The sequence below is a fragment of the Halichoeres trimaculatus genome, unplaced genomic scaffold, assembly GCF_033239565.1.
Source record: "Halichoeres trimaculatus isolate MK-OKI-2021-1 unplaced genomic scaffold, fHalTri1.1 fHalTri1_scaffold_20, whole genome shotgun sequence".
Taxonomy (NCBI): domain Eukaryota; kingdom Metazoa; phylum Chordata; class Actinopteri; order Labriformes; family Labridae; genus Halichoeres; species Halichoeres trimaculatus.
The window spans coordinates 7,815,097-7,837,651 of NW_027437198.1; the positions used below are offsets into that span (position 1 = coordinate 7,815,097).

The 22,555-nt window shown below is 39.8% G+C and overlaps 2 protein-coding genes across 8 annotated transcripts in view; both read left to right on the top strand.

Moving 5' to 3' along the window:
• The window catches only part of card11 (caspase recruitment domain family, member 11), a 54,615-nt gene extending 48,124 nt beyond the window's left edge, over window positions 1-6,491 (top strand). For all 4 annotated transcript variants that reach the window (XM_074696075.1, XM_074696074.1, XM_074696076.1 and 1 more), the window contains 5 exons: window positions 17-137; window positions 1,404-1,586; window positions 2,289-2,410; window positions 4,711-4,826; window positions 5,748-6,491. In XM_074696075.1, the coding sequence (XP_074552176.1) occupies window positions 17-137; window positions 1,404-1,586; window positions 2,289-2,410; window positions 4,711-4,826; window positions 5,748-5,952 (747 nt within the window). In that variant the 3' untranslated portion in view covers window positions 5,953-6,491. The remainder of the gene's footprint in view (window positions 1-16; window positions 138-1,403; window positions 1,587-2,288; window positions 2,411-4,710; window positions 4,827-5,747) is intronic.
• A 3,015-nt stretch (window positions 6,492-9,506) lies between these two features.
• On the top strand, window positions 9,507-21,985 carry LOC141809249 (carbohydrate sulfotransferase 12-like). 4 transcript variants are annotated; one of them, XM_074696170.1, is made up of 6 exons: window positions 9,556-9,643; window positions 9,880-10,047; window positions 14,286-14,871; window positions 17,196-17,348; window positions 18,162-18,341; window positions 18,448-21,985. In XM_074696170.1, exons 3-6 carry the CDS (start codon window positions 14,506-14,508, stop codon window positions 18,994-18,996), a joined length of 1,248 nt encoding a protein of 415 aa, XP_074552271.1. In that variant the 5' UTR covers window positions 9,556-9,643; window positions 9,880-10,047; window positions 14,286-14,505; the 3' UTR covers window positions 18,997-21,985. The 4 variants fall into 4 exon arrangements, with proteins under 4 accessions (XP_074552270.1, XP_074552271.1, XP_074552273.1 ...); XM_074696169.1 differs by lacking the exon at window positions 9,880-10,047 and having other exon boundaries at window positions 9,507-9,643; XM_074696172.1 differs by lacking the exon at window positions 9,880-10,047 and having other exon boundaries at window positions 9,583-9,651.
• The last annotated feature ends 570 nt before the right edge of the window (window positions 21,986-22,555 follow it).

Here is a 22,555-nt window from a genome sequence, read left to right on the forward strand (position 1 = left end):
TCTGTTGTTCTCGTAGTTTGTCAGCAGAGTGGATATCAAGTACAAGCGAATGAACAGCAGTGAGCGAGTAAGGATCGTCAACTCAGGCAGCACCACGATGCCCCGGCCAGGCTTTGAGACGCTACTGAGACCTGAAGGTGAGTACAGAGTGATGCAGGACGTGAGCAGTCTGATTGAAGCGGTTGTGAGGAGTTTTTAAATGATCTTGAAAAAGTCTCACTTCTAGTTTTATGCCTGATTTAATAATCCACTCTTTAGAATGAGATTATCTACTTACAAACTGACAGTGTTTACTTATTGTCATTTAGCCGACAGATTTGTCAGAGCACAGGGCTGCCGATAGCACTACATATAGCCGGCTACTGCAACGTTTGCTTGATGTCACTTTTCAAACCGTAGCGCTATGTAACTGTACTGATAAATACGTTACCTTGTATCCAGTAAAAAGTAGTCTTGGACAAGGACATTTTTTTTGGCAAGGCAGTCCAATTTAAATAGATCCTCTTTACAGCATCGTTAAGAAGAAACATCGAGAAAATGTAACTTATCAGGCAAAATTATGTCTGCTTGCTACAGATGTCTGTGGCTTAATATAAGAAGTCAGTGTTAGGGTTGCTAGATAAAGTCTAGTCACTGCACAATAACTGATATTCAGCCAAAGTAGCATGATGAATAAAGCTGGACGTATCATTGAAATGGATCACTGATAGAAACTGAAGTGAACAGTGGAAGCTGAGATTACAGCTAAAAATAATGATAATAAAAAAAGGAATTGTGCCAGAAAAGTAGAAGTCGTGAGAGTAGGCCTGAGAGTAGAGAGGATGTGTTGTAACTCTTAAAGTATAAAAACTAAAAATAAGCTGGATTGATTTAGGCCATGTCCCCACGTGGCCAGGTTTCTGGGAAAACTCATATATTTTTATATGTTTAGGCTTGTCGAAACAGCTCTCAAAACTGCAGTTTTACATCACTAAAACAATGTTTTCTGAAAATTCCGGCTGAATTAAAGATTTTGGAAAACTCCAGTCCTATGATTTTGCGTATAAACCATAAAATAGAGTTTTTGATGAGGGTTCGTTCTGATTGGCTGGCATGGCTTGTCTTAAAAACTGCCAAATATGGGTTTAATGTGCTTCGATCTGCATTTACTGGTGGATTTTTCTGGAGCATGTTGACTTAAGTATTTTTAAAAACAAATTAGGCAGGATATTCATTTTTGAAAACACCCTGCAACGTGTGTACAAGGCCTCAGATTGAGACCACTTTATTTACTTCAGGAAAGCAGTTAAGATCATAGTTAGCCAAGCGAAATCTTTACATGTATCTTCATCACATTTCTTTTAAGTTCAGTAACCCACAGTTTCTATTCACGGCTGTTTTTTGTGTCTGTGTGTTGTAAACAGATGCTGGTGACCCAGACAGTGACCTGAGCAGGAGCCTGAACCTGATTCCCTACAGTCCAGTCACCCCTCAAAGGACCCAGAGGAAAAGACCGGTCCTGTTCACTCCCACTGCTCTCGCTAAAACCATCATCCAGAAAATCCTCAACATGGGGGCAGCCATGGACTTTGATATCTGTAAACCAGGTCAGTGAATGACGGGAATAAGTCGCCTCACTACAGCGGGAAGTCTCCACCTTACTGGCTCCTTTACGCATGTTTTTATGTCTGGGAATAAAAGAGACAAGAAGTCAAGGAGTGTAGGGGGAACAAAGTGAGCTTCCTTTGGGATTCAGGTCAGGTGTTGTGTTGCACTGTGGTGTAAATGTTAAACAGTGAAACTGGAGAGACGGTGGTGGCAGGATTGGAGATGGCCTAGTTGATAATTAAGATGATGATGCAATGACACAGAAGAAATCATATCTGTTTAGACACCACAGCTGTTTCTCTTGACTGAATGCAGATTGATAAGTTTGTCGCTCGTGGTTTCAGAACCAAACATACTCACTCAGCTGACATTTGCAGTTTTCTATATTTAACAATAAGCCACAAAGAGATGATGAAAAGTGAGCATTTGAGCTTACAGTTCCCATGGCGATATCAGAAAGTGATGGCTTGCATCAAATATCATCTTGTCTGTGATAGGCCAACATCCTGTCCATATTTTGCTACAATCCCCCTGAGCAAAAACTTCAGATCTTTCAGTTCTCCTTTTATTAAATGTGCTGCACACATCATGAATAAATGCACATAGTGGCCTTTACGCTTCTTTTTTTAGTTCTCACATTTCCTTTCTCACTCTACTTTTGTATTTTACCCTTTTTGTGGGTGTTTTTTTTTTCGGTTTAGACACCCTGTCCAAAGAAGAGTTTCATCTGAAACAGAATGTGGAGCCTTTCATTCACTACAAAGAGAAACACGCCACATTTGAATGCATCACACGAGAAAACATAGAAGCTGTTGCTGCTAAGGTAAGCTCTCTCTTTGTATTGGTGGATTTGAAGGTTTTAGATGGTACAAATATTTTTAAACATCAAAAATAAATTACTTGCACAGGTTCCTTTTTTGACCATTTTAAATGTAACCAAAGACAAGAAATACATCTGTTTCTAAATCTAGCATCAGGTCAATGTCAAACACAGTCCCTTTCTTGTTCTCAAGTATTTGTTTGGTTCCTGATGAAAATGCATAAAGCACTAAACCAGACCTAATCAAAATCTTAAGACCAGTTGAAAAATTGCTGAATTTACCTTTTGCGCATTTGGATCTTAACGAGGTTTTACGCAGGGCTACAATATACAAAAGAAAGAAGGGGGAGTGTGACAAAAAGCACAAAATCTGCTCAAAATGTTAATTTTCTGTCAGGCATTCACACGGCCATACCCTCCTGATGGGTAAAGCTAAGAAGCTGTCTCTTCTTGAACGAGGTCGGATCGTCCAGCTGCATAAGCAAGGCCTCTCGCAGCGTGCCACTGCTGCTGAGGTTGGATGCAGTAAGAAAGTCATTCTACATTTTTTGAAAGATCCTGAGCACTATGGAACAAAAAAGTCAAGTGGTAGACCCAAAAAATTACACCTGCACTGAGCCAGAGGATCCGATTGGCTGTCCGTCCTCAACCCAAATTAGGCCCGTACTGGTGCCGACTGAGGTGCACTAACCATCAGACGGCATCTGCGGGAAAAGGGCTTAAAAAACCAAAAACAAATTCAAAGACCTCGTCACCTTCAACGCCACAAAACTGCCAGTTTAGACTTTGCCAGGGAGCATCAAACATAGGACATAGAAAGGTGGAAAAAAGTTTGATTCTCTGATGAGAAAAATGAACCTTAACACTCCAGGTGGCTTCAACGTTACTGGCATGACGAAGAGATCCCACCTGAGATGTTTTCTCCCCGGCACAGTGGAGGGGGGGTCCATCATGATCCGGGGCTTTTTCATTCAGTGAACACTGGAGCTTCAGGTGGTGCAGGGTGGTCAAACAGCGGCTGGTTACGTGCAGATGTTGCAGCGAGCATCCTTCATGACTGAGGGCCCTGGTCTGTGTGGTAACAGCTGGTTTTTCAACAGGACAACGCTGCATGTCATAATGCTGGTTTGATGAAGGACTTCTTCAGGGAGAATAACATTACTCTTTGGACCAACCAGCATGTTCCCCTGATTTAAATCCAATAGAGAACATTTGGGGATCGATGGCGAGAGAAGTTTATAAAAATGGCCGTCAGTTCCAGACAGTTGATGCCCTTCTTGAAGCCATCTTCACCACATGGAGCAATGTTCCCAAAAGCTTCCTGCAAACACTCACATCAAGCCCAAACAAATTTTTGAAGTGATGAACAAGAACAGTGGAGCTACTTATTACTGAGTCCTACTGAGAAAAACTTTTGTTCTGGTTTGGAGAGTTTTTGTAATTCTTTGAGAGATGGTCTTAAACTTTTGATCAGCTGATAAACAGCCTATTCAGTTAACTTGTTATTTTCAATAAATTACTTTTTCAAAGTGCTTTTTGTCACACTCCCCCTTCTTGCTTTTGCATATTGTAGCTCTACTTAAAATCTCATAAAAATCCATAAATGCAAAGGGTAAATTCTAGCAATTTTTCAACTGGTCTTACGATTTTGATCAGGTCTGAATAAAAGGAATGCATGCTATAAGTTGGAAAAAGCATATCAGTGCAAGTTTTTTGAACTTAGCTTCAGTGCCATCACTCAGTCATTTCTGAAGAGGGATTTTGAAACCAAACAATAATGGTTAGCGTACTGGAAACACTGACTCAACCTGACTCTCACTCAGCCTACAGATAAAAGCAAAGAAATGGAGTTGAGGTGAGTCAGTCAGCTCAACTATGGCAGTAATTTTGCAAATAAAGGCAATACTTCAAGAAAGAAAGGCACAAAACATGTATGAAATACATCTTTCTGGCTGTTAAGAGCTTTAAATCGTGCCCCCTTTAGAGAATTAATTTGCATTTTTAAAAACGCCTTAAGTTGCTGCTTGAGATATTCCAATGTTCATTTCTTGTTTCAATGGGTGTAACATTGAAACCACTTACAGCAGCATGTTTCCTGTCTTTATGCTTTACCAGCTCAAAGACAGACCAGGTTCAAACCTAACACAGAGAAATGATCGTGATATTAATCTCCACCTTTGACAAGAAAGATAGCGGGCTGACTGTGTAGGAGCTGCGGCTTGTTTATCTATGCCTGAATTCACAAGCACGTAATATAGATCTCTATTGTTTGTGATGCTTCTGCTTCTTCCATCTATCACCAGGGCAAACACTGCCTGCTGGAGGCTGAGCTGAGCTGCGTCAAAGACCTGCTGCGGAGAGAAATCTACCCCATCATCATTTACGTCAAGATCTGTGACAAGAATGTCAAGAGGCTACGGTAGGTCTCTGAGAGTTACCCACAGCCACAAACCACCACACTTTTTCCAGGGACATTGGAAAGTCAGTCTTTTTCTTGAATTTTGAGTTTATACCAGTTTACGCAACAAGAAAATTCAGCTGTCAGCGGACGACAGTTATAAACATATAACAGTGTCAAAGTTACTGAGAAAAGGTTTTTCCTGTCTACAGCGGTGAGAAAGTGGCACCTTTCTCTAAAGAACTTCTGATGTGTTGATAAAAATGTCGGTCTAACACCTTTTTTTCACACATGAAACACATTCCTGAGAATTTCCCTGTGAGAATTTCTGTGTGGGCAGCATGTCTGAACTCAGACAGGATTTTTTCTTGTAAAATTTCCTATAAGGGCCAGGATGAGCTGATGTGAACACTGCGAGTAATATACTCAGGAAAATAAACAGTGAGCAGAACAAGGCTCCTTCGTAATCTGATCTGTTGTATGTGTCTGTCTTCCTAAGTGTTTCAAACAGTTGTTTTGTCCGGCAACATACTGCAGTGATATAAAGGTTAAAGTTTGCATCGCAGCACTGCACTCTTTGGTGTCCTCTGCTTTTTTTGATGTGTCAATATTACATCCTAACTTCTGCAGGCTCCTCTTTGTACAACATACCCTTCTTCTGTTAAGAAAATGTCATGGGCATGCTGTCGTAATAAGGTTGAAAAAAAAATTCCGAGGTGCATTTTTGACAAGTTTTTTGATGGCTCTGATTATTGGTGAACGCCTGATGCTCTACATATTCTTCTGCAGATATTAAGCCTTGAACCCACGACACTCAGTGTTATCTTTCTCAGAAAAACAACAAAGCACGCAAACCACTGCTGCACAGTGCCTACAGAATCTTATCAGTGTTGTGAACATTACCACAATCACCTGTTTCCTTCCTGTTTCCTGATCACACAGGAAGTTGCCTTTGCGTGTGGAGTCAGAGGAGGAGTTTGTGAAACTTTGTCGAGCAAAGGAGAAGGAGTTGGAGGGCATCCCCTGCCTTTACACCAGCCTGGAGCCTGATGCCTGGGCGGGGACTGACGAACTCATCAAGGTCATCAAAGACCGAATACTGGAGGAGCAGAAGAAAATGGTGTGGGTGGAACAGGACCTCCTATAGACACACTTAGCAATAAATACATGAAAATAACAGAAAAATTAGCCACAATGAACTCATTTAACTTCACAGATGTGTTGATTTATTTTAATAGAAACAAAATAAAGACCTGAGAAACACAATGAGAGTACTTTTTAAGCTGAGAATTTATTTAAAGTTTACTTAACTGAGATTTACTTTCACTTTCAGTCTGAACTTTCTTAGATTTGATTATACTGCCACCTAGCATTGAAACTGTAGACTTAAATCCAACCAAATTATGTTGGTTCTTTTCTTTTCTTTCTTTTTTTGTACTTGGTATCTCTAGGTAGCCATAAAGAAGAATACATAATACTTAATATATTATATTTGTTCCCACATCAAGTAATAGGACAACACTGAAGTTTTGTCTTTAGAAGACGTGGTAGCAGGTTTGCATCATGCAGAATAAATTCTTATTGGTTAATTCACCTCAATCACCTGGCTGCAGTCTTTTACTAACAAGCTCAGTCTTTAACTTGTTGTTGAATTGGGTTGGGTTGTAAATATAAACAAAAGACTATTTAAACTAAAGCCAACTTGATTGATTATTTTCTATCACTGGGAAATAGCTAATGAAGGTATTAAACAGCTCTTTCTTTGACAACTTCTTGTTCTACAGTGTTATTTGCTTGTTTTCAGAGACTTAGGCTTTTTTTGTCACTTCGTATGCTGCATGGTGTGTGTGTGTATATATATATATATATATAAACAGTGGGGAAAATAAATAGTTGGGGCCAATATTCTCAAGTGGAAGAAGCACCACCTTACCATCAACAGGCCACACACAGGAGCTCCTTGCAAGATTTCTGACCAGGGAGTCAGAAAGATAGTCAGAAGAGTACTAAACCAGCCAAGGACCACCCTGAAAGTGTTCCAGAAAGACTTGGAGGCACCGGGTATAATTGTTACAGAGAAAAAAAAGGGTATTCCACTCCACCTCCATGGCCTCTATGGACTCTCTGCCTGCAAGACTTCATTCCTCAAGAAAAGGCATGTTGGAGCTGGTTTAAAGTTTGCAAAACAACATCTTGACAAGCCTGTAGAATACTTAGAATACTGGAATACTGGGATATACATATGATATTATACGAAAAAATAATTAAAAGAAAATAAACAGTAAACAAGATCCAAGAAACTAAGGCCCCGTTTACACGACGCCGAAAACGGTCGATTCCGCAAACATTTCGTTGCGTTTTGGCCTTCCGTTTAGACGAGACCACGTTGCGTTTTCAGTGAAAACGCAAACTTTTGAAAACGCTACCCAGAGTGGAAAGATCTGAATCCGCTTCTCCATCCGGCTTCGTGTAAACACAGAGTGGAGCGTCTCAGGGTGAAACGCTGACGTCACCGCATGCGCACTCGCAGTTTTAGGTGAAGGCTCCGCGCTCAGCCACATTTCCAGTTGAGCCAGTAGTTGGCGGTAATGCGCGTTATGGTTGGATTGCCGACCGTCTCACACAACAAAACGGCAGAAAAAGAAAGAACAGAAGAGGAGACTTCTCCTCCTGGAGTCGTATGAACGCGGATCGTTTTCACGCCGTCCTCATGTAAACGCGGGTGGCTTTTGAAAACGCAAAGGAAGAATCGTTGCGGGAGTCTCCGTGTAAACGGGGCCTAAGTGAAGTGAAGCTGGTGCCGGCTGATCAGTGGGTCATGTGTACAGTATGTACAGTAGCAGTGGGAATGAAATAGATAAAGATCTGTAACATGAGAGTCTGCAGCAGTGAAAATATAAGGTAATAGATAAATAAAGTGGTTTATAAATAAACTTTTTCATTTGCAATAGTTCAGGGGTCACCGACCTTTTTGACACCGAGGGATACCTTATTGGGAATGAGTGGCACGAAGGGCTAAGTGACTGATAAAAACTTTCTGAACAAAATTGCACAGATCACTTTTTAATAACATGAATCATAGTAGACGTAGTAGTACTATGTGAAGAGACTGCCCCCGGGTCAATGTTAATTATTTCACAATTATTATTAATGATTTACAGAATAATGAAGGTAGTATGGAGCTCCATTGTAACCATTGCTGTTTTTTCAGAACATGCCTCGCAGGCACCTTAAGTGGTTCTTGCGGGCACCCAGGTGCCCACGGGCACCACGCTGGTGACCCCTGCAGTAGTTCATATCATGTCAAAGATGGCTGTGTATTGAGATAGCCTAATCTTGGTTATGGTTTGGCACTATCAAGTAAAAACTAATAAATTATTCAAGCCATAAAAAAGCTTGTAAGAATAATCTGAAAAACCTTTCACTAAGCAGAGCAACACTGATCACCATGTAAAGCATACTGTCTGAGGAAAACGCCAGTGCAAATGTTGCAATAATCGCTGCAGTGAAGTAGTTGATCCCCTCAACTGTATTTACATAGACTTAGGAAATATCAAAGTAACCTCCACTAACAAGAGCTCCCATGTGAACTGAAAGAGCTGCAGAAATGATATAAACTAGCAGGATAATTCAGCCATGGTTAGACCTCTATAAAGCTGTGACAGGCTTGGAAAAGTGTTTCTCTTTGTTGATACTGTAATATTTTATCTAAATCTGTAAGCTCACATGGGCTTTGGTCACCATGTTGATTACTACAGCTTATAAATCTGTTAAGGCCACCAGAAGGTTCAATTTGACAAATATGGGCAGGCCAGAGGGGGATTTAGACCTCTTTCATAAGACTACAGGATAATCCTCATTGGGTGGAAAGACGTGCAAAAAGTATAAGAAATATTCCCTGATTAATCTTATAGCCATATGTGTTGATTATGAAGCCTGAACACAGTTACCTGTTAGCTGATACTTACATGATATTCTGATACAACACATGTCAGTGTCAGTGTTTTGGAAAAATGTTTATATAAATCTGTAACAATCTAACTCATTTTGTTCTTTCCCCAGAGTATTTATAGTTAATATCTTTGTGCTCAGTGTTTTTATTGCATTAAAGGCAGCTGACTGCCAGGGCACAAAGTTATTTTGAGCAAATTCATAAGATCACAGCACCAAGGAGGAAATCTGGAGTCGAGGTGAAATGTGTGAAGCTGATAGAAAGCAGATGCTTGGGTTTTTGTTTTTTTTTTCATTTTGTGTGTGTGTGTGTGTGTGTGTGTGTGTGTGTGTGTGTGTGTGTGTGTGTGTGTGTGTGTGTGAGTGTTGCACAGCAAATCAGCTGCTCTGTAGGGGCTCCTTGCTATGTTTGATATCACAGGATGAGAAGAGTTCACAAATAAAAGGAATTTGAGCACAACAGCCCCGAGGCATCAGAAATAGACACAGATCCCCACAGGCACATTTTCCTCACCATGATTCTTTCTGATAATTTTTTCTTGTGGAGATGACATTTGTTTTTGCAGGTACAGCAGGTTATTTCCAGCACGCTGCCTCTGAGGGAGAGGGGGGAGGGAGGAGAGGGGGATGATGAGTGTGGGGGGGTTGGATGTGGGAGGAAGCTGTCTACATAAATCATCCCGGAGTGGAGACATGTTATGCTGGAGCTGACCCAGAAAGTGAATTTTTTCCCTTCATGAGCTCACTCTGCAGGAACATCAGTTGCGAACTCTCGCGATGTTCTGCGAGACTCACGCTGCATCTCCAAGAAAAAACGGGGGTCTCTCTCCTTCTCATCAGTCAGACTCAGCTGACGCGGCGCTTGAAGCTCGCAGACACGGAAAAAGGTGAGAAGGTGCTCTTTGTTACTCATATTTTGATCATTAACTAATTACAATATCACAGCAACAAAGCTTCTCAGACATCACCTTCACCAAAAACGCAGAGCGCGACTTTGATACATTTTCCGTTACAGATCTAACAACAGGAAGCGTGTATTGATAAATCCACCACAGCCTGTGCGGAAGGAAGCGCGTTGTTTTCTGACCTCTATTCTTCGTCTTTACGAATAATTGACTCGCAGCTCCTGGCGACACCTCGCTGGAAAAGAGCCACGAGCCGAAAGCCTCCCCGGGGTGAGGAACAGCCCGTTCCTGCGGCGCTGCTCCCCGTCAAAGGCGACATTGTATCCCCGGTCTGGCATCTGCTGGCGGCTGCTGCGCACTGGACGGTGTGATTTATCTGTCGTCCGGTAAGCTCGTGCTGCTCTCCCTGGATTTACACCGGCAGTATGCCAACGTGGACGAGTTATACGGAGCAAATCAACAATTACTCCAGGCAGATCGAGAGCCTTTGTTGTTGACGTGTTGACACTCGTAAAGGAACCGAGTTTACCAGCGAATTGTGCACGTTAAAAAAAAAAAAAAAAAAATCCCCCTCGTCCCCTCAAATGTGTGCAACTTTTTTGGCGGTGTCCTCATAACAGCAGCACAGAGTGGTTGAGAGAGTTTTCAGCCTGGATAAAGTAAATGAAAGCCACCGTGGTGTGGAGGTGTTCTGTCACAACTCTTTTTTCCACACCGATACCGATACAGACCAATACGTGCTGACAATCTGATACCAACTCTCAAGGGGCCAAACAGCATAAAGAAAACATGAAAACAGTTGAAACATGTCGCATCTGACGCATTTAATATGCTACTATGGCTGTTTGGCTGACCATAACATTACATAATAGCGCATATGAAAATTATTACAGTGTGGAAAAGTACAATGACGAGGCTAAGTGGTATTTGGGTATGCATTTTTATTCTGAGGACTGACCAATTTTGTATTTTAATTTTTAATTAATGGTTTAAATTTAAAAAATTATCATATAAATTAATGGTTAGTAATTATTTGATAGATTAATTCATTGATTTTTAATTGCATATGAATATTTGACAGGGAAAAATAACTCAATTTAGAAGAATTTTGGTGGATGACTCAATCAATGAATAGATACATAAGTTTAGCTTACAATAGCATGTTTATTTTTGATCAAATATACTTTTTAAATGTGTTGTTTATGCATTTTGGTGACATTTCTTTATTTAGTGCAAGACTCAACTCATACATCCAAGTTTTTGAGGACATTTTCAAATTTAAATGCAGATTGTCAACAGTGCATGCTCGTACCTGGACAAGCTCTAGCGTCTGTGCTCGCTACTGCCCTATACAGTCCATGGCTACAACATGCAGGGGCGTGGCTGCCAGGGTGGGGGTGGCACGGGCTGCCCCTGGAATCTGGTTGGCCACCCCCAGCAGAGCTGTCAATCAGTGTGTCTGTCTGGAGTTTCATGGAGTATTAGAAGACCAAATATTTGGACTATTAATATATGCAACATGTAATATTTGTGGTAAATAAATTGATCATAACTTAGCACACTTATCACATTCTATGGATGGCATTTGAAAAACGTTAAATTGTAGAGTGCCCCCCCACAAGAAAAAAAATCTTGACACACAACAATGCTCTTATCTACACTACCATTTAAATTTTGTTTTGTTTTAATTACGTTTTCCATCCAAAGTCAAAGCCCCAGCCATAAGTTTTAAGTCTAATGCCTAAGGGTGGGAGAAAAAAAATTCAAATTCAAATTCTTCATTTCATTCTTTGTTTATAATCTTGAGTGGAAAAAAGTTACCACTTTCCTCCAGCAGAGGGTGAAATGTTTCTCTCTGACTCACGTGATGTGCATTTTATGGGAAAATATGGCACCTGATATAGTCTGTAGGCATTATCATCATCATTTAACTTTTTCACATGGTCTTGTGTTAAAAAAGCAAAATAAAATTCGCAAAATTGGAAATAACAAAGAATTACAATCTAAATCGAATCAGCCCCCCATAAATCCTAACAGAATCAAATCACAAGAATAGCATATTGTCCCAGCCCTACTAATGCCTCCGTAAGAGGAAGAATAACTGATATGGTGGCTCATATGGTACAGTTTAAAGATTAATTCTCATGCACCTTCCTCTACACAATTGATTCAAGCAGCTGCTTTAGAAATCCAACACTTGTAGTAACCATATGCAGCATACTCTCAATGTTGATTGTTACAAATAAATTAATTTACTTAAACTGATGTTCCTATATTCTCTCCTCAGTAAGTCTGATATGATGTATATTTTGGGGGCAGCAGTGTGTTCATTGGTGTGCAGAGAGAGGAAGATGAGTGTAGTTGTCTGCAGCCTCCAGAGAGAGAAATGATGATTTTCCATGTCACTAGTTCCCTCTAAGCTTCAGGAAAGAGGAAATAATATGACGGCTGTTGCATGAGAGAAATGTGCACGGTTTTTGGGATGACAAAGTCACGGAGTGTGACTTAAGAACTGCACAGAAATGAGAGGAAGGGCGAGAGATGGAGTGGAATTAAACATGAACTGTGATTGAGATAGGCCATGCGCAGCGCTGACATTGAATTCGGCTTCTTAAGGCTGTGTTTATGCAACTCCCCAGAAAGTTATATGCTATTTTGTGAATCCCCTGAGCACAGTAAGTCCTTAGTGTGTTTCTGTACATACAGAATGTGTCCTGGTGAGGTGTGTAAAATATTTCAACTGGCCCTCTTTCAAAGGTTGCTAACATAGGGGCTTTGATTACTTCAGAGGTGCTCGGTATTAAAGTGTGCAGATGCTGTACCATAATCCATAGGAAGCCCAGTGTGGGTACAGCAGGATACTTGTGCAATGCAAAAGTTCGCACTGAATGGTATGTAGAGCCCTGTGGCATGCAGATATTTGACAAACACCTGTGATTTTACTGCTGGCAGTGGGTGTTGAGTCAACTCAGAGAGGTGGAGAAGAAATTCAGTTCATGCCTTGTCAAGAGATTTGAAGCCAATAAAGTCTGAAACTCTCCTGCTCAGAGTTTTCAGCTTTCTTTCAAACCAGAAGAGGAGCTCTCCTCATGCACTTCAATAAGAGATTCTCACCTTGAAATCTGAGAGCTTTTTGGAAATCTGCTGCTTGAATGAGAATCCAGCAACACACAGAAACACTTGAGTGTTAGTCCACAGTCCTGGTTTCATATAATACTGTTATACATCATACTAAATAACTGAATGTTAAATCTTTTAGTAGCACACAAGATACCAGGATTCTGACTGATTGAGCAAAAAGAGTGCAAAGCTTGTGTAAACTTCAGTAACCACTTTTAGTTTTGATCTGTTTAAATTATCTTCACAAAATGATTCAAAGCTTATGTTTCAGTGCAGACAGGCAGCTGCTTCTTTAGTAATCCCTGTGTGTTAATTTGATAGAGATTAATCATATTCAGTAGTTTCAGTTTTTCTCTTGTCAATTTAAAACTTCATCTTCATGAGATTACAACTTTGTTCTGTCAGGTTTGGAACTTAAATCTTTTTAACCCTAGAGCACTAATGTTGGGTAATTTTCACCCACGCTCGTTAAGTTGGTGCTGTCTAAGTTGCGTGGGTCATTGTGAAGCTTAAGGCTGCTCACTGACATCATCAAATGTAGGCGTGTTTCCTGCTCCTGTTCCTGTTTTTTTTAACAGGCATGTGTTCGGGTGGTTTTCACTGGACACTTGTGACTAAGGCATGGAAACTATTTTATCTTTTATTGTTATTATTATTATTATTATTATTATTATTAGCCTTTATTGTGTCCAAGGGAAGTTTCCAGCTTTATTTTATTTATTTATTTATTTGTTTATTTTTATTTATTTATTTATTTATTTATTTATTTATTTATTGGGGGGGGGGGGGGGGGGGGCATCAATGATTCCCTTATTTTTCACTTATTTTTGAGCCTTAATTTTGGGTCCTCCCATGATACCATATATGAGATACTTTCTACTGAAAAGTAAAGGAAGAGTACTTCACTCTGCCATGTGTTGACACTAGTGTTTTATGGGTTGATAAAGACTGCAGTCTCATGAATTTGTGGCTTCTTCTTAAATTGATGACTCATTCTGAGTCAAATTGTTTGGGTTCTTATGTTTACATTTTCTTTTGCACTATCCATGATCCGTAAAACAAAGCAGGAGTCTCTTGTTTGTTTTTGCATTTCTAAAGACTAAATGAGGATATATTTGTCAGAAATTTGGAGGAATGTAAACGGTACAAAAAAATAAAAATCTAAGATTTTTAAACCTTTGAATAGTAGAACTGAAGAGATCAATATATTGGCTGGTCTCTTTATTTTCTCTCTGGAACTGAGTGTAACTGTGGTTTTCTTTCTCTCTGTTGTTGCGTTTTGTTCTCTGTGCTGCTGAATTCCTACCTGTTTTTTCATCTTCTCTTTGTGTATCACTCGGTCCCTGTTTTTCAAACCTTGTCAAAAATTGTAGAAATGACACATTTTTTGGTTAAATTATGTCCGTCAAAGAATTTTTTTTGTTTTCTATTTATCTTTTTTAAATAGAGATGGTTTTAAGATGAATTATATGTGAATGTTATCTCTCTGTTATTTCATCTGCAGAGCTGCAGTAATGGAGCAGAGGTGAGAGTCGGTCTGTGGATGGACGGTCCCACACCTGCACCTGCACTGCACCAGCATCATGAGCAGCCCCATCCTACCACAGACTCTGCTTTAGCTGCCATCTTTCTGTCGCCATGGAGAGGAAGAGAGAGAGGGAGAGCTCCTGGACCTTGACTCTGTTGCCATGGTGACCTTATAGCAAGAGGAAGCAACAGTCACCATGGGAACGTCCAGAATGTTCCGCGTCTTCGTGGTCCTGGGCTCAGCCTTCATGATCCTCCTCATCATCATCTACTGGGATGATGTCGGAGTTTCACATCTGTATTTGCACACTCCTGTGTCGCCAGGACCCAAAACCCCACACGCCCCTCCCCCGCAGCAGCCTCAGACCTCCAGGACCCCGTCCTTCCTGTCAGACATTGATGCCTTCGTGAACCAGTTTCTAGAGCCGGGAACTGGTGAGCCAACCGACCCGGTTCCCCCGGACACAAGTAACCAATCAGACAAAGCAGAGGAGCGGTACATACCGAGACGGGAGTGGAAGATTCACTTGACTCCAGTGGCAGCAGAGCTCCGAGAGAGACAGGCAAGTATCTGATGTTAATATCTAAAGTGTTTCACAGATCAGATGATTACAAAAAGTATCCTCAGCTTGAAGACTGCAGGTGAACAATGATGATAAAATGTGTGAAGAACAAAAACAGGAGAGCAAAACGGGTCAAATAGAAAGAGGCAGCAGTTTTAGCATCATGCTGGGAGTAAAAAATGTTTGACACTGTTGGCTGTTTTAATTGGATGAATGAGTCTTCTTCCCAGAACACATTTTGACATGCCAGGGCTGGAAAAGCACACACATGAATAAAACATTCATCGTAGCTGCAACTTATTCATCAGACAGCTGCATGCTGACTCACTGCTTCAGCTCAGAACATGGAAACAGAGACATCAACAACGTCATGGTTCCACATTTACTTCACCTAAAATAGAAGTCAAACATTGTTGACATTGGTTTGACACAGCCTCATACCAGCCAGCAGATCAATGATAAAGTATTTATCTGTGAACTCTGTAAACTTTCATGCTTTGAACTCATGATCGATTGATTTATAACAATATTATCATTATTTGAATTATAAAATGTTCAGATTTATACGTCTTTTTCTCTCTGTATCTGTGTCATAGGTTGTATAAAACATGTTTAAAGAAGAGGTTAGGCAGACTTTAAGCCTTCTGGCAAACAGCTAGGTTATACCCACCTGCAAGTTAAATTAGCCGTGCTTTCAAATTAGCCAATGTATGCTAACTCTAAGCCATTATTTAACAGAAACAGGTGACAAATATAAAGATAATGATACTTATGATAATATGTGTATATTTTTTCAAGGGACTGTGAGTTTTTTTTAAGTGATCTTGAGAAAGCCTCCACTCTAGAATTCATAATCTGTGTTTTAAAATGAGATTGTCAGCACCAATGTAGGATATTCCTAAATGTTACTTCCTGGCTTCCCGATCAGGTCTCTACCAGGCTGGCTGACAAAGTTTAGAAGAAAGAAGAGAGATCTGTGTTTTTATCTCCAAAAAACAATTTCTGTGATTAATTTTGTAGTGATGGTGGACACTGGAGCCTAACTGTCAGACAGAAAAAGGACAGAAGAGCTTAACAGGTGTTTCGTGATAGAGCACAAGCTTAAGGCTAACACAGAAGCTAAACTGTTTGCACTAATGTACATTCCAACCCACAGTTATTCTGCAGTGGTCTGTTCAAACTTGAGGGTCCATCAATAAAATGAAGAGTGAGGTAACTTTAGCTCTGCTTGGTAGATGACTGGCAAGACATAGCTAATCAGGATTCACTATCTTTACACATTATGAACATATCTCGTCACACCTGGCTGTTAGTGGGGCTAAATACATACGACTACTGAACTACTGTACAATTTGATGTTGGCTCGTTGTCATGTTTCAAACAACAGCGCTACATAACTGTCGATAATTACCTAACCTCCTCGCATTGTATCTGGTAAAAATTTGTCTTGAACAAAGAAGAGTCGATGATCTGATCTCTGTTCATTTCCAAAATAGACATGTATTGTTCAGAGTCGTGTCTTCGTGACCGTGTGTGTGAGACTCCTGGCCAAAAGGTGTAGCTGCAGTCTAATTAAAACAGATCTTCCTCACTGTCTCTTTAAAATAAGTGTTCATTGATAATTAATCTACATAACGGTGTGTACAAATGGATACTTAGCTCGTCGGCCCCTTGTGGTCACTTGAAGAATTGCTTTTTTTTTGTGCTACTTTAGTTGCTCAGTTTTTCATCACTGTTTGGTGCTTGTGTAAAATAATATTTAGATCATATTGCAATGTCAAAATATTGACAGTTTGAGATAAAAATGTCTTCCTTATATAAGCTTTACATAAGCTTAAGACCTTTAGTGTCAGAAGTGTCTGTTCACAAGAGGATTAACTATCCAGAAACAGGTTCCTCAGCCTGCCCACATTGTTCTTCTCTGTTGCTTTGCCCTGATGTGACCCCCTCTCTGGTCCATGTGGGCGCTGTTTTCCAGTATGAATGACATCTAAATCACCCACCTGGTGAGCTTATTGCACCTGTGTAAGCAGGAGAGTTTCAACCTTTTCATTCTTATTGGATTATGTTGTGTTCACCTTGTTTCATCCTGGGCAGAGGTTTAATAAAACAGAATAAGTGAAAACAAAGTGGGTGGAGAGGGCCTTAGAGTCAGGACTTATTGATTTCTTGGTAGAAGTGAGAAAAAAGAAGAGTAAAGGCTTTTAAAGAACAGAGTCTCACACTAATCTAATACTCCTTTTATTTATGAACATTTTCAACAGGCTGTAGATTATAATTCTGATTGATGGTAATAAATCTGATTAACGTTTTTTTTTCCACAGGAGCAGCGGAGGAAGTTACTTCAGGAGATGTGCGCCAATGACAGCGTGGTGTTTCCTGGCAAAAATCGTTCATTTGATGACATCCCCAACAAGGAGCTGGATCATCTGATTGTGGACGACAGGCATGGTATCATCTACTGCTATGTTCCCAAGGTACTCAAAAATAAAGTTCCTTATTACTTTACTTTTTAAGAAAAAAAATCAATAGTCATCCAAATCCAGTTAACATATCAGTCCCAGGTTGGCCTTCGTGGTAAAATAATTTCAACAGATTTAACTTTCACTGTTTCTGTCATATAATACACACAAGAAAAAATAACACACATTTACTTGGGTGTTATGAAAATCTGGCCAACTTGCATTAATTTCCTGCTGATGGCCCCAGACTATCTGTCCTTTAATCTAAAATATGTCTTCATAAGGCTGCTTCATCAGAAAAACTGACACACGTATACACACACATACATGTCTATGTCACAAACAGAGTACTATAAAATGAATCTAACCAAGTGTGGACATTAGTTAGGGATCATTTAATAGAGACATTTAATAAAATCATTTAAATAGAAAATGAAAACAGAATTTAATTTGTCCCATCCTGGCTGTAGTGTTGTTTATTTATCATTTTAGTCGTATCAGTGGTTATAACTCCTCTCTTTCTGTTTCTCTTCTACCTCACATTTTGGACCATCTTATTGTGGCAGAAAGCTAACTGCCAATTAGTCTGTTTTCTGTTTTTTAAACAGATTTTGTCTTTGCAACCATTTCCAAGCTCTCTCTAATTGGTTGATAAAGTCTGGGCCTCTGTAAATAATAAAATAACACATCTACTGTCTAGGCCTAAAACATGCCATGAGATACATTTTGGAGGACTTTATGATGCATGGATAAAATTTTTTGTCATTCTTCTCACTACCCTGTGTCACTGTAATGACGAGAGGTTTAATCCCTGCCCACCTCTCTCAGGTAGCGTGCAGTAACTGGAAGCGCATCATGATCGTCCTTAGTGAAAGCATGCTGCAGGACGGCGTCCCCCAGAGAGATCCACTGGCCATCCCCAGGGACCTGGTCCACAACAGCAGCATGCACTTTACCTTCAACAAGTTCTGGAAACGTTACGGCAAGTTCGCAAAGCACCTTATGAAGGTGAGTTAAAATAACACATGTTTTACACCACAAGAAGAGACATAAATAAAATCCATAAACGTTAATTACACAAGACTTTTAAAACTTATTTCCAATTTCTTTTAAGGTGAAGCTGAAGAAGTACACCAAGTTTCTCTTTGTGCGGGACCCCTTTGTGCGCCTCATCTCTGCCTACAGGAATAAATTTGAGCTGCGCAACGATGACTTCTATCGGCGCTTTGGACAGGTCATGCTGCGCCGCTATGCCAACCAGCCAACACCTCCTGCCACAGTGGATGAGGCTTTCAGTGTAGGCATCCACCCCTCCTTCTCCCACTTCATCCAGTACCTCCTGGACCCTCAGACAGAGAAAGAGATGCCCTTTAATGAGCACTGGCGGCAGGTTTATCGCCTCTGCCACCCATGCCAGATCCAGTATGACTTTGTTGGCCATCTGGAGACGGCAGAGGAGGATGCAGAGCACCTACTACGACAGCTTCGTGTGGATAATGTGGTGGAGTTTCCCACCTCTCATAGGAACCTTACAGCCAGTAGCTGGGAGGCTGACTGGTTCAGCACAGTGCCTATTGAGGCGAGGAGGGAACTCTACAAGCTGTACGAACCTGACTTCAGGCTCTTTGGCTACGACAGACCAGAGTGGATCCTCAATGAGTGACTCATGTTTCTACAAAGCTGATCACACCACACACAGACGCTCACAATGTTTTTTATGTGATGAATAACACCACACTCCGACAACTACAACACCTCCATTTGTCCTCCTGTCGTGTCTGTTTCTCACAGAATGTGCACATTACTAAGGATACTTACTCCTCTGAGGAAGCACATCTACGAGGAAAAACCAGGGAATAGAAAGTATTATTTTTTATGTTCAGTCTCAAAGGTAACAAGAAGCACACAAGAAAGAGGAAAACATTTCAGATAGGGATTTCACAGAAAACATGGGCCCCTTGAATGATGCACATTCAGAGATGTTGTAAACTCAAAACTGAGTCAAAGAGCTCGCCTTGCCCACAGCCCCTGACCAATCAGAGAGCAGGTTGTTTAATGTCCTACTTTGTTGAAGCCTTCCACATGAATGTGTGGCCCAGTCTCATTTTATTAGAACTTCAAGCAAGCTGACTCAAGTCTTAATTATGAAGCATCCAGTATTCCAATATTGGATAAATTAATACCTTTTTTCAAAATTTTTAGAAAAAAAGTCAAAATTCAGATTGAAGACCCTTTTTAAGGTTCATCATAGTCCATCATCATAGTGTTGAAGCTTTGATCCAAGAAAAAGGTGTTTTTTTTCATAATTTTGACTTTTTTACTCAGAGTTCTCATACTGAAGTAAAATTTCTGACTTGATTTTAGAAATTCAGTATCTTGATATAAAAGTTAAAATTCTCTATCCACCCAAGGAAATTTTACTGATTAATTATTCTCAGATTTAGGTGATGTAAGTCTGGATTGCTTTGTCAATTTTTTCTGGATTTTTTCTCCCAGAATTTTGTGCCTGAAGTTAAAATGCCAACTTTATTTTCTGAATCAGGAAATAATAAATTTGAACCTATTTTTTTGCCACTAAAAGACCCTTTTATAATAATTCTAAACAAAAAGCATGAAAGTTAGGATTCTGATTTTAAAGCAAGAATTTTTCTTTTTTAAATAGAGCTCTGAGATGAAATTCTGATGTCTGTTTTTTTATTAAGGAATACCAACCGTTTTTTATCTCAAAATAATAAGTCATTCTGATTTCTTACATTACCCTAGCATATCTATGCTCAAAATGTCTTTAATTCAGTCTCTTAAGTCAGAACTGTGACTTAAGTTTATCATTTGGGCACTTAGCTCTGAGTTTGAGCTTTTCCCTTTTATGAGAATGAAACTTATCAAAGCAGAATCCACATTCTGTTTGATCCCAGCCTTGCACCTCTCACTTTTGTAGCCATTTGTGTTTTATCAGCTGTGACAAACACACAGGCTTTGTAGCGGGACGACCTGAGCGATGTCAGGTATTTATACCTTAGTGAGTTTGTGATGGTGCTCTTACAGTTTTGCCTCGTGTTGTTTCATCACAGAATCTGGTTTCTATATCGAGCTGTGATCAGGTGTGATTTCAGGTATGAGTGAGTCTGACGGTCTGTGCCGGCAAAGAGGGTATCATGGTCAATCAGTGTTTCTCCACCATCGTTGTTTTTATTGTTTAATGTACTTGAATCTGTGTTAACCTGGAAAAACTCAAGTCTCGATATGGAAAAATGTTTGTTTTTAAATCAGTTCAGATGCAGCTGACAGGAAATGAATGACGAAGGTGTTCGGGTGTTATACTTTAAAGTTTAAAGTTTAGTTGAGTTAGAGTTTTAGTTTTCATCTATTTTACATTGTTTTAAGTGCATGAAAGGGATTTTTATGTTGCAAAAACATATTGACTGCTATCAGTATCAGAAAAGTTCACTTGTTTTGTACCTCATTAAAGAAGCTATGTTGCTTACTGTATCACATGCTGCATAAAAACAGGCGTCTCCAGACCTGGATCAAAAAGCTTTAGTTTGCTCATAGGAACATTTCAGAAAACGCTTTGACTGCTGTCTTTGAACATTTCAGTGAGCTACATTTGATCAACTGTATCCTCTTTTTGAGGAAGCAAAGCAGTGTCACATCTTCATAACTGAATTTGCCTCAGCTTGTTTAACTTAAAACTGTCTAACATAAAACTGGAGCTTCGACATTCCTGTTTTCATCTCAGCTCAATGTGCACGGGTCAGTCTTTCCAGAAGGGAACATGCACTTTGATTGGCTTTCATTTTTTTATGTCTTAGTAACATTTTCTTATTTGTTTTTATGTTACACATTGCTCACGCTTTCTGAACAAGAAGAACATTTCTTCATATTTTTTATGGCAGCATTTTCTGGCATGCAGTAATCTGTAGCATGGAGTGAAACTAACCTGAAGTGTTTGAGTATGCACAATGCTATGACTTAGGCTGTGAGCGTATATCTCTTAAAATAGGGGTATGATCAGTATTATTGTCTGTTTCCAAGTAAAGATTCAATCATAGGATTGTCAGGATTTCACACATCATGACATGAGAGTGAGGATAAGACAGTGCCTTTGGTTGAAAAAGTTTACACAGCAAAAAAGTATTTTTTTAGAAGGACTAAATTTTTACTTTGAACAAGCAGTGAGAGCTGTAACAAGGTGTGTTAAAATACACTCGACCTTGTTTATCTCGTGTGATTAGAAAAGAAAAGAACTGCTCAGCCCTTCAGCAGATTCGTCACTTGGTCAGTCTGACTCTGCGAGGACTCTTTCTCTGTGCATCATTTTACACACAGGATCCCTGTGCGGTTTGTACTGTATGTGATGTCATGGACATGCTGTGTGTCACTTTATTCTGCAAGTCACTAAAGATGTTCATGTTCACACTCTTGACTGGTGTCATCTCACTGCCTTTAAGTTCACAACAAAAAAAGCATTTTTTATTTACTTAAACTTTGACTCATACAAATAGTTTTCTTTGAGGAATAGTTGAATTATTGAGAAAGTTTTCTTGCGATCATTACTGCCAAGAAACAGAAAACTGATATCTTCCCTTCCCCCTCTTCAGTGTCTGGTTTGTCATTTTTCTTCAGAACTGTTTCTTTAGTTTCTTTGGAAGTTTAAATCTGAAAACACAAGAAATGTGAGCAGACTTTACTGTAATGTCCGCAATATGAGACATGTTCAGAGAAAAAGTTTCTTAAGATCAAATTTTCGTTTAGTTAATGCAGAAACGGTGTCAGAGAAAGATTTATTTGATGTGTCAACATGAAGAAGGCAGGCTTTATGGCCTAAACTTCAACATGTTTTGGTTTCACCTTTGAGGAGTTCTCATTTTGTCTATCATTTTGCCAGCAGAGGAATGACACTTGTAAAAACTTCGGGAGGAAAAATAAGCCTGCTTGTTTATTGGATGAGTTTTTGAAGCTTAGCTCCTGTGCCAAAATGAAAATACATCCAGCCTTCTTCAACCTCCTCAGATTTTTATTTTTACCATAACAACATCCTGCGTTTATCTGTGTGATTTATGTTTCTCTTTCACAGCACAAGGTCGTGCGCAGCTTATTTTTAAGTATCAGCATTCATTCTTATCAGCCTCACAGTGTCATCTGGTCTTTGTACAAGAGAAATAAAGGTTGCAAGGCATGATGGAAAATTTAACAGCGTCTTTGTCAAGTATCTCAAATTA

Excerpts from the sequence above, each read along its gene's own strand:
- LOC141809249 (XM_074696169.1), top strand. The coding sequence starts at position 14,506 with ATGGGAACGTCCAGAATGTTCCGCGTCTTCGTGGTCCTGGGCTCAGCC. Across the intron at positions 17,349-18,161 it reads TCTACTGCTATGTTCCCAAG|GTAGCGTGCAGTAACTGGAA; the intron begins GTACTCAAAAAT and ends CACCTCTCTCAG. Across the intron at positions 18,342-18,447 it reads TCGCAAAGCACCTTATGAAG|GTGAAGCTGAAGAAGTACAC; the intron begins GTGAGTTAAAAT and ends ATTTCTTTTAAG.